We start from the raw sequence: 12553 nt of genomic DNA on the forward strand, positions 1-12553 counted from the left end.
TTGGAGGGTTGGTGTGGACTTGTTGGGCTGAATGGCCTGTTTCTTCAGTGTAGAGATTGTATGATTTTTAAGTCTAGATTGGCCCTTAGACTTAGCACAGAAAGGAAGATTGCTGGTGACACTTTACCTTAACCTGTCAGATCACAAGATAACAATATCCACCTTGATGACCAGAGGCAATAACAGAAACAAAGGGAAGAATATGCCAATGAGCGTCAGCACCAGAATGTCTGTTTGACAACACTGCAGGTTTCAAAGGTTCAAACATTGTCCTGTCATTGCTGACTTTCCCCATCAAGTTATCATGGAAAGAGGAGATCACATTGAGTAGGTTTAGTGGGCAGCCACTTTACTCCAGCAGCCTTGGGTGAATGCCTTGGTGAAATTGGTGATGGTGGTGGTCTCTTTTGTTCACGACATTTCTCTTGCAGGTGCCAAACTGAGAAGATCATGTTAATTATACTATTGTTATATTATTAATTATAAATCTTCCAGTTCTGAAACCAAGCTGGACTTTCAGCCAGGATCTGCAGTCTGACAAATGCAGGAGAGATAATACTTTACCCACACTGATCAGCAGGGAGAAACCTCTGTGTTTGTTGCAGTTGCTGCGGTCACCCTTATTCTTGCAGAGGATCACAATCTTTTGCATCACACGTATATCGGTATCCTGCCCAGTCTCTCCAGCGGAGAACGTTAGTGGTTTCTTGCCTGATGGGTTCAGGCGTCAGGACAGCATTATCTGGAGTTTGAGACCTCCCAACCCGCAAAAAAAGAGGAATAGCACCGTGAAGATGATCAGGTATAGCATACTGTCCCAATCCTGGTGGCAATATATCTGATGCTAAATTCCCAAAAGATCTTATTTGATCAGACAGAGCAGACACTTGAGTTAGGTTAATGTGACAATTGTGTTCTTGTAACCCGAATAGGAATACAGTTAGGATTTTAGGGCTTAACTGAGAAAAACGTTCATAACACGTGTTCTGCACAGATTTCACTGGGTGCCCAGCAAAAGGCCACATAACTTAAGTTTGAATGAATGTTTGTGAGGCCAGGAAAAGGAGAGTTATTTCTTTGGTCTCTGCAAAATATAACCTTGGCTGCTGCCACATAAGATCCCTCCTTCCCAAAAATCTACAAATGCCTCAGACTTACCATGTTTGGGGTCTAGCCAAGCAGCCATTTACTGCAATCACTTGGAAACAGTGTTGTGTCCAGTGATTAATTGGTTTTCTGTCCAGACCCTGTTGCCTCCTGCTACTTGGGAGTAACCTGCAAAATGGGCTGGGTCTCTCTTCCAGGGAACTTTTCTAGCCATCTGAAACCAACAAGGATTGAGCATTTAGCCCTTTGTTGTTCTCATTCTGGTTTGGCTGTGAGTTGACAATTGTTATATCTTGTTTTATCATTGTTATAAATAGGAGTTACTATGTTTTTTATAATTTATTACCTTTCTGTTTTTGGTAGTGTTTCCTCATCTAGCTATTCATTAATAGATCTCTTTCAATTACATTACTATTGTTTGATAGGGTGTCTGTTCTATCACTTTCCTTGTCTTGGTTACTAAGATGAATACAGTGGGAGCTTGTTTTTGTTTGTGACTTGAACAGCTATCAGATATCAGACATAGAAAGACACACACTGATTCACAGCAAGTGAGAGGTTACCTTAGCAGAAGTTGTATTTTATGCAAGGAAGGCGTCTGAGGTAAAGGAGCAAAAGTTTATAATATCAAAACCTGAAAAATCACTGGCTTTGAAAGATGCACAGTGAATCACTGATGACCTAGCACTAAAAGAGACAATGCTGACAAACATCATTCATACAGTCTTCTCCTCTTATAATTAACATTACAATACATTAGAATGTAACAGGATATTAATAATTACCAAGCCTTAGGATCATAACTCAATCAAAATACAGAATAGCAGATGTTTGGGCAGATGTAAGACTTTCAGGGAATGGATGGGTCCAATTACAACATAAAATACAAGCCTGAAGCTGAAGCAATCCATAAATGTCATCCCCAGATTTGAGACTTTTTAAGGGGTTTTCTTCTTGAGTTTTATAAGGCGTTTGTTTTTCCTACAAATTTCTCAGTGAGAGTTTTGAAAGTGACATCTTGTGATGCCCCCCCACAACAGAAACTTGAGAATAAATTATCAATATCCCAAACTCACTGTCACCCACTGGTCATCAGATATAATGTAGACTGGACCCATTTTTGTTAAACGACAGGGATGAAGCATATATTCAAACTGGGGAATAGAGATTGAATCCTTCATCTGTGTTGCATTAGTTCATCTCAGATAATTAATATTTTTCCTCAAATTCCTGAAGCTAAGAAAACATACGCACAATATTTTATAATTTCCAGAAAACATTTCCACTATCCTGTGGAAAAGGTGGTTGTAAGAACAGAGTAACCTTCCATAACTACATAATCCATTGACACTCATGGTCTCAGCTGTTTATCCATCTCTAAGCAGCTGGAGGGCAGCTAGGATCTATAGAAATGCACCTCAGCAAAACATCTACCTTCTAGGTGGACAAGGGCAACCCCTGCACGCACACACCATGTCGATAAATTTTCCTCCAATTACTTTCCTATATTTTCATTGTCACTGGATCACAATCCTGGAACTTCCTCCCTAAAAGTGTTGTAGGAACTCCTTCACGATGGACTCCATGTTGATAAAGAAGATACAGTGCCACACTCTTAAGGGAAAGAAGAGATGATCAATAAATTCTGGCACTGCCAACTTTTCCTACATTCCTTCTAAAAATTATGCAGAATTTCACACCAATAAACTGTGGAAAATGCCTCCATGTTCAGCTTTCCACAGCTCTGATAAAAGGGAAACACATGTGCCTAATGTATTCCCAGTCAGAAGGTATGTGGTGTATATTTATGAAGAAGGGTCCTGACCTGAAACGCCAACTTTCCTGCTTCTCTGATGCTGTCTGGCCTGCTGTGTTCCTCCAACTCCATACTGTGTTATCTCTGACTCCAGCATCGGCAGTTCTTACTATTTCTGTAGTGTGCCTATGTTATTTTCAGAGCTCAGTCAAATTAGTACCTCATAAGGGTCTTATGTGAAAGACAATTATCATATACCTCAAGAGGAAGAGTCTCCTGTTTAATTTCATTATATTCCAGGAACTTCAGCTTCCTTACCTCACTGTTCTTTCCCTTCTCCCAGCTGCCATACAAGTTTTAAAAGTTTACCATCACCCCAGCAGCTTCAGAGAAAAGAATGGTGGAAATTGGAGGGAATTATTAAAGCTTTTAACAAAGCAGTTGGGGGAAATGTGACTTGATATGACACATTATATGTGCAGAGTTCTCTTTTCTCTGGCTTACTAGTAAATTAATTGATTAAATTGTGCAAATCAGATCTGTTTCATTATGAGTTCAGCTTTAATTCTTTGAATTTCCTTTGCATTATTAAGGGAGGATCAGCCTTGTCTCCAAATGCTGTGATGAGTAAGAAGAGAGCCCAGGAGCAAATCATCAGATTAGCTGAAGAAGTTGGCTGTCCACCTTTTAATAAAACAATCCTGTTACCATGTCTCCGTGCTCTACCTGCACTGACCCTGAATGCTGCGCAAACCAAGGTTGGTATATATACAGTAAATATCCTTCCCAATGGATTTAGATTATATTGTTAATCATGCACTGGTATGCATTTCCTATCCAGAAAACTTAATTTCTTTTACCATGAACTTGGGTCATGATTTTTGACTTGATTCTACCATTATGAAATGATCCGTGAACCTTTTCCATTCCATTTTGCTGTGTTGATAGGAAAAGAACTAGAAGTTTATTTTTACAGACAGTGAGTTGTCATGATTGGAATGCACTGCCTGATAAAGGTAGAAAACTGAGTCAATAGTCAAAAAGGTTATTTGAAAAATACTTGAAGGGGAAGTTTTTGTAAGGTAATGGAGAAAGGACAAGGAGGTGGAAATAATTTGATAGTCCTTTCGAAGAATGAGTTTATGTCATGGTAAGCGTCCAGTTGGATGGGGTTATGTATTCTGCATACGTCCCTAGAGGGGAATAGTCTGATGCATCATGTGATTCAGACTTTGGCCTGAATTTTTGGAATGATGGAGAGGATCTCCAGTTTAACCAAAATGGTGTGGGATTCTAAAATTCCAATTCCAAATGTCTCTGCCCTGAAATAGCAATGACCATTTTTACTGGGATAGAGTTGGAAGGTAGTATGGAGGAAGGAGGGCAGGTTGTACTTTGCACATCTGAGATTCATATCAGCAGCGAATGTTCAGCTGCATTCATACAGTCCCAATTTCTGCTGGTGGCAAGTCCAAGAACTAATGGAGATAGAGGGATTGAAGTGGGAGGTCACAGGTCCAGTGGTGGTGAGGAGGTGGGTAGGGGTTGGAGCTGTTCTGCAGGTAGAGTGGGGACTAGGACAGATCAGATGCATTGAGGAGGTTAAAAGAGTCAGATGTTTGCAGAGGGGTGAGAGTGGAGGGTCAAAGTTCAAAGGCCAAGAAGAGGGATCAGGGACCTCAAGTTGGGGAGTAGGATTTGGGGTTCAGGTGCATTTGGGACAGACGGAGGGCTGAGGGAAGTGGGATCAAGGGCCTTGGCCTTTGGGAAAGGGAAAAAGAGGGATTCACATGGAGGCATCCCAGCGATGAGCCATGAGCAAGGGTCCCTGATTCTTGAAGCTTCACAGGTGAAGCACGTTGATCCAGGATGTGGCTGCAAAGACTTCATCTCCTGAAACCACCTGAAGTAGTCTCAGGTCAGGAAACCCTGTCAATCAGGGCTAAATTTAAAAAGCTGGAGGACAATGAATCTTACAGTTTCATTAGCATATTTTGAAGTTCTAATTCACCTCCTTGAACTGGATTAGTTGCCCATTTGCACAACATGTAAGGTTAAGGCCAGAGAAACCGCTGAAAATGAGATTTGGTTCTAAACTATTTTATCAGACTTTACACCTGCATTTCAACACTGCAAAATCCACAGATTTGTTGAGGTAAAATTGAGTCATTCAGCGTTCAATTAACTACAGCTTTGGGAAGGGTTCACAAGCATATTAGTCACAGAAGTCTACAGCACAGAAAGAGGCCATTCAGCCCATTGTGTCTGCACTGGTCAAAACAAGCAACTAACGATCTTAATCTCATTTTCCAACACTTGGCCCATGGCCTTGTATACCTCAGCATCACAAGTTCATATGTAAATATTTTGTAAATGTTATGAGGGATTCTGTCTCTACCAAGTGTACAGGCAGTGAGTTCCAGATTCCCATTGCCCTCAAGGAGAAAAAATATTTCCTCACAATATTAGAAAGGGATGAGCAAGAAAAAGCTATGAATGCATCACGTACTCTGTGCAAGTCGAGCACTTTTAAAATGTAAACTGTACCACCTAACATCTGACATTGCTTATTGCAAAAGCAAATTCAAGTGGCTTTTTGATGAAGAACTGAGCAGGGGTCAGGGTGCAGTATGAGGGAGGAGGGTGTCAGGGTGATGGAGGAGGAGGTCAGGGAGCAGTGTGAGAGAGGAGGGTGTCAGGGTGAGGGAGGAGGAGGTCAGGGAGCAGTGTGAGGGAGGAGAGGGGGGTCAGGGTATGGGAGGAGGGAGTTCAGAACAAGGGAGGAGAGGGTCAGCAGGCAGTGTGAGGGGAGGAGCCTAGCCCTAATCCTGGAGCAGCCTCACTAATAGCATTGTCAATGCAGTAGTTCACGAAGGCAGCCCATCACCATCTTCTCAAGACCAGTTGGGGAAGAAACTAATTGCTGACCCAGATGCTCTGTTATTCATACACAATGAACAAAAAAGTCTTGACTCGTGGGAGATCAATCAAGATGGATAAGCAACAGCTCAATTTTTGTTGCATCTTGTGATCTGTGACGGAGCTGGAGGAACATTGACCTTTCTTCATCTAACATTACCGATGTTCCTCGATAAGTTCATTTGCATAAAGTAACCTACAGGGCAAGTCTCCATATTCAGGTCGAGGTCTGAAGCTGAATATTGGCTTATTTTGTATTTCCACAGCTACTAGCTGTCAGCGGACCATTCCAGTCATGGGCTCCCATAGTGGATGGGGTTTATCTGCAGGAGCCTCCTATCACAGCCCTAGCCCGTGGCCAGTATCACAAGGTTGATTTACTGATCGGGAGCGCAGAAGAGGATGGGCTTGTTAGAAGATCGAAAGCATTCAAGGTGAGATCAAATCTTTGTTTTAAGAACATTGGAAAGTATTCTTTGCTGTGAAATGATTAACCTGTTGTCGACTGATGACCTAATAAGGCTCAGTAACTTGATGCATTCATGCCTGTTGTGTGACTAAATCCTGTAGATTAGGAATGCTCTGAGCTAACATTTAATCAGTTACATATTTGAGCTGGGAATAAAGATCCTACTCCTGACATTGTTCCTGTTGGGCTAAGGGAGGGAAAATCTGCTCAGTTCCTGCTTCTGATTACCAGCCAATGATATCTGCTGGGAAGTGTATGTGTTTGTTTATACACAGTTGTGTAAATGTTGAGTGACTCTATGATGGAGATTCAATTTGAGTGACCCCTAATCAAACAGCTTGCTAATATTTTCTACCACATACTGAGCTAAATCACTTGGGTGAGGTTCCTGAAGCTAGTGTGAATCAGTGACTTCCAAGAAACATGAAAGAGCTATTTGTCCAATCAGAATCCATCCTTCCAATCAACATGTATGATTTAGTTTGTCATAAACTCTATCTCTTTTATTACATGATTTCCCATCACGTCGAAATCAAATCATACAGAACCTAACCACTCTCACAATCAACAATTAAAACAATTATTCTCTACTACAGTTCTCAGTTCCATGTTTCCAAATCCTGAAGCAACTTAGAATTGCCTGGAGGTGCAAAGGGAAATATTTTATTGAGTTCAAGGTCTGATTAAATCATATATGAGTTTCAAAGCAATTGATAGCTTCCAGTAATTTAGAGGCATAGAGATTTTACAGCGTAGAAAGAGGCCCTTGGGCCCATCATATTCATACAGGTCATAATGAAAGCAAAATACTGTGGAAGCTGGAAGTCAGAAACAAACACAGAGATTATTGTAGAAATCCAACAGGTCTGGCAGCATCTATGGAGAGAGGAGCAGTGTTAGTGTTTCAAGTCCGGGTATGAGTTTTCTTCAGAACTGTATGTATCTATTCTAAACCCATTTTCTAGCACTTGGCCCATAGCCTTGTAAACTATGGTGCTTCATCTAAATAGTTCTTAAATGTCTTAACGGTTCCCACCTCTTCCACCTTTTTAGGCAATGAGTTCCAGATACCCACAACCCTCTGGGTGAAAATGTTTTGCCTCAAATCCCCTCTGAACCTCCTCCTTACCTGTGCTCCCTGGTTATTGATCGCTTTGTTAAGGGGAAAAGTCTTTCCCTATGTACCCTGCCTAGGCTTCTCAGATTTATACAACTTAATCAGATACCTCCTCAGCCTTCTCTGCTCTAAGGAAAACAATTGAATCACTACAGATTTCCCTCATCACCATCATCTTTCAAATCAAATGGAGACTTGTGTGGCACCTCCGATTCGGGAGCTAACAAGTGTATTCATGGAGTACATCATCTCCAGGGCTGGCTCATGAGAAAATGGGGTAACCCTGAGAACCCTGAAGATAGAACCACCCAGACTGATGCTGCACAGTGCTACAATGTTGCCTTCACTGAACAGAGAGTTGATGCACTTCCGTTGCCAGGAATATCAGGCCAAGCACACTAGTGCTCACTGCACCATGTCCCCAGGATAGTGAATGTTTGCTGTGCCTGAACAACCCAACATAATGACAACGGGACAACCTAGAAGAGGGGAAGTTGGACCAGCTACCTATGTCCTCCGATGAGGAAGAAGGGGAGTCTGACGGAGATGCTGAAGGAGACAGCACTGATTATGTTGTTATTACAAAATCCAAGACAGTACTGAGATGGGCTAACAGGCCTGAAAGAGCCTAATCACAGCAACCAAATTACTTTGATTCAGAGCTAGGAGGCAAGAGTAGTGGAGAGACGTTCCTGATCTGTAGGGAAAGTTTGGTGACTAACATTTAGACTGTGGACTCCTTTGTTCAGCGTTGAATGGAAGTTATTTTCTTAACCTTGCTGCAATAATCGCTTGTTCAGCTCTTGAGCGTGAACATCAGTGCAGTGTCCTGAAACATCAGTGAGCAAGAAGCATTCATCTATTGCTGAGATATGGAGAGCCGACACAATGCTGAATGACATTCCAAACCTATACATCTAGCTTAGGGTCATGTTCCTCTCAGAGGGCAGCAGCGATTGGAAGCCTCAATGCTCAATGTACAGCTCAACACGACACACACAAGTGCCTATGGAGATGAGTGCCCTTCAAGGTTGGCTTTAAGAGAAGCAGAATAAATCAGAAACCTTAATAGATATGAAAAGATCACACTAATATAGTACAATTAAGTATAGCTGTGAATAGCTGAGCGGCAAATTGCACGAAGGTAAGGCAAGGCAATGCAAGACAGGGATACTGTGAACATTCAGGTAGATTCAGAGTGAGTGGGCTCTAGGAGAGTAACTAAGTAGACCTGAGATGCGGTCAGCTTCAATCCATGAAGTGTGGGTGTGTCTCTGAGTGCACAGTGTCCTCGCAGAAACATTATAACGACAGTCACCGGTAACAACCTGAGGTGCTGCATTGAAATGTAGAAGCATCCTGTAAGTGGTTCTGAAGTGTGCCACGAGTGTTCTTAGAGGCTGGCACATGCCAGATGCGGAAACGGGCTGCATGTGGCTGGTGCCTATGGAACATGCCCTGAAATGTTGGTGCCCAGTGTCCAACATGGAAGATATTTGGGGCAAACAACAAGCTGAAGTCGCCAAGTGCCAACACTGCCATTCATGTTGAGATTTCTCCATGCCTGACTTGTGAGGTGCATTTGGTAAGATAGGAAGTTGAACATTAAAGAGTTGATTTTTATTTTATTGTCATGTGTACAGGAATACAGTGAAAAGTGTACAGTGTCGCCACACAAGGCGCCATCTTAGGTAATTAATTGTGGCGTGAATGAGGAGATTAAGAAACTTTAATCCTTGCCAAGTAATAACTTGCCATTGTCTAGTGACAATTTCAGCATGTCACTTAGCAAAAGCAGAAAAGATGGAGCGAGATGCTGCTGATATTGAGATAAATTTCATGGAATATCTTGTCCAATTCTATCACACATCTTGCCATAGCCCACATCTCTCAGACACCTATAAGGTTCTGTCCAGTGTCTCCAAAAACAACATTATATTCCATATCTCTCCCCAGATCTCCATTTGAGTGCAGTGCCCCAATGGGATTTACATAACAGGTGGATAACAAAACAAAGCTGCTGAGAGAAAGAACATCAATATTAGACTAAGCAAGAAAAATAAGACAGTGGAGGTAATGATATAAAAAGAGAAGGTTAGAAATGAAGGGAAAGTAGCAGAAATCTGTAGTGATTCAGTTGTTTTCCTTAGAGCAGAGAAGGCTGAGGGGGTATCTGATTGAGTTGTATAAATCTGAGAAGCCTAGACAGCCTAGAATCTTCAGCTGATTCATCAAAGGCCTTCCCTCCATTATAAGGTCAGAGGTGGATGGCACGGTGGCTCAGTAGTTTGTACTGCTCCCTCACAGCGCCAGTGACCCGGGTTCGATCCCACCCTTGGGCAACTGTCTGTGTGGAGTTTGCACATTCTCCCCGTGTCTGCTTGGGTTTCCTCCGGATGCTCTGGTTTCCTCCCACAGTCCAAAGATGTGCAGGCTAGGTGGATTGGCCATGTTAAATTGCCTGTAGTGTTCAGGGATGTGTAGATTAGGTGGGTTATAGGGAGATGGGTCTGGGTGGGATGCTCCAAGGGTCGGCGTGGACTTGTTGGGCTGAAGGGCCTGCTTCCACACTGTAGGCATTCTATGATGAATCCTACGTGGATCCTACAGGTACAGTGTTTCCTCCAAAGCTGCAGGCTGTTTATCATCCTGCAGAGTATGTGGGAGATGTAGGCGACATTATTCCTGTGTGAATGCACCTCCAGCATTGGTACTCACTGACCTGCAGCTAGCTGCAATGCCTTCAGTATTCCCTCTCATGGTACACTACCCAATGGCACTGAAAACCCTAGTTCTACTCTTTACATGCCACTTGATTCTTGACAGCGAGAGCCCACTTAACCTAGGGTCTTTGCTGATGTCGGAACTGAGACATTCCTTCAGCTTCTTCACCTCCAAAGCTCGTATTACTGCTGGTTTTGGCTGCTGTAACTTTTCACATTGAAGTAAGGATCTGTGAACAAGCAGGACAAAGCTGATCTCCATTGGAGAACCTGTCCTGGTCAACCTCGTCTTTGAGCTCCTTACCAAACTGCTCCTACATGAAGCAAATGTTTGTCCTGCAGCACCTTAACATGGTGAGGACCATTCTGTAAGACCCAAGGTTACTGACACTCTTCCTCAATCGGACTTGAGGAATTTGTGGCCTTAAGCATGGCATTGTGCATGTGGCACATAGCTCACTCTGACTCTTAATGGCCATCACTATGACACAATCTGACAAGTGTGGGATCAGCAGCAGATAATCTACTCTCCGTTTCCAGGAATTAGTGTAACCCACCAGATACAGGCTTCATATTTTTGGTCAGATTTGTGAAGATATATTTTTCTCACTTCTGTATAACAAGATATCATCTGTGAATATAATTCCATCGAGCTGGGGTATTAATGAGTATTTATGGTATGCTAATGAATGTAAAGAGGTTCCCAACCATTACCAGGATGGCTGTCCCACTGTTGGGAATGTGAATTTTGGTCACCCGCTCAATTATGTTCACTCTCTCACCTTTCTAAATCCTCTGGGTGGGTCCAGAAGTTCCCACCTTCTATCTCTGTTTGTGCCCCTCCACTTCCCGTTTGAAGGTCTGAATTGCAGCTATGTGTACTTTCTAATTAGCCATAACTTGACTATAGTGTGTCACTTCCTCCAATACCTTTGCCACTTTCCTTTTAATCACCAGCCAACAGATTTAGCGAATTGGATCCTTCTGCTTAATTTTAACAATGGGTAACAAGAGAATCTATGTGCAGAGAATTCAGGGATGGGACATAAGTAAACAATGATCTAACGTGCTCATCTAAAATTCTTCTAACTGCTACATTAGATACCTATGTACAACATTCATTTGACATGTAATTGCATTTCTCCATTTTATGTGTCTATACCATCAGCTTTAGATAATAGACTTTGTACTTTTATCCTCTTGTTAAAACTGGAAGGACAGCAGTTGCCCTCTGTCAGTTGCCTAACAACAAATTCAGTTGTTGAATTGTACAACTTACTGTTTGTCAGTTTGGGTTTTCATAGCTGCTAGCTTTCAGACCCTATGGAGAAACATGTGTATTGATTGTTAACAACACAGAGGCACTAGAGTAGCTGATTAAAGAAAGCCTTTGATCCTTTATAAGCTGAAGTTTACAGATGCTTGCTCAGCAAGGTGCTGATAAAATCCTTCCTGCCAGAAATAAGAACAAGTATTATGATGTGTTCTGTATTAGTGCAGGAAATGGCAACATTTTGGGTAACAGGAAGCATCTAAATAATCGCCACTATCATTCAGTTAAGAAGAAAGTGAATCACAGATAGACAGCTATGTTGATATTGTACCATTATAGTTTCATAATATACTATGGTAGGTCAGATTTACTCATGCTTCTGTTGGAACATTTTAGGTTTAGTTTAGATTTTATTGTCACGTGTACTCAAGTACAGAAGTACAGTGAAAAGTGTATAATGTTGCCACATGCAGGTACAAAGGTAGAATAAGTAGAAAGTGTCCTGCAGGCAGTAAAGCAAGATTCAACCACAAAGACAGAATGTGTGTTCTTTCTTGCTTGTCTTATTTCAACTGGCACAGGAGCAGCACTGGTAAAGCTTTGAAGGCAGGTTGCATCTTACTTTGAGATAGGCATCCTAATAGGTGTGGATTATGCAAGTTGTTAAAAAATAGGAGTGGATTGTAATGCAATGTATGTATTTACTTTAATCAATATCTATGTAGATTATGTTTTTTTAATGAAATGTTTGCATTTTTATAGCACCTTTCATAACCTCCAGATGTCCCAAAGCATTTTACAGCAAACTAAGCACTTTTGATATGCAGTTACACTTGTAATAAAGGATGAATAGGAGGTCAGTCTTGGCAGAAAGAACAGGGAAGTCAATAATTAGTTGGAAAGTGCAAGCCTAAATTGGGTAGAGAAACTGAAAACAAAAAATGCTGGAAATCACAGCAGATCAGGTAGCATCCATGGAGAAAGAGCAAGCTAATGTTTTGAGTCTAGCTAACTTCATCAGAACTGACGCAAAATGTGGAGGGGACAGCATTCATGCAGTAGTAGGGGGCTGAAATGCTGGGTGAGAAAGGGTGTTGATAATGCAGATTAAACAATCAGACTGTGAGAATGGCAGAACTGCCAGACTGGAAAGAACAGACAGTTCCACTGGAGTAGGTGTAGGAGAGAG

At 41.9% G+C, this 12553-nt stretch overlaps 1 protein-coding gene across 1 annotated transcript in view; it reads left to right on the top strand.

Moving 5' to 3' along the window:
- The window catches only part of tg (thyroglobulin), a 299968-nt gene that overhangs the window by 250499 nt on the left and 36916 nt on the right, over nt 1-12553 (top strand). The window contains exons 43-44 of the mRNA XM_048596176.1: nt 3457-3621; nt 6049-6216. Of these exons, the coding sequence (XP_048452133.1) occupies nt 3457-3621; nt 6049-6216 (333 nt within the window). The remainder of the gene's footprint in view (nt 1-3456; nt 3622-6048; nt 6217-12553) is intronic.

Source organism: Rhincodon typus, chromosome 4 (assembly GCF_021869965.1).
Source record: "Rhincodon typus isolate 14 chromosome 4, sRhiTyp1.1, whole genome shotgun sequence".
Lineage (NCBI taxonomy): Eukaryota > Metazoa > Chordata > Chondrichthyes > Orectolobiformes > Rhincodontidae > Rhincodon > Rhincodon typus.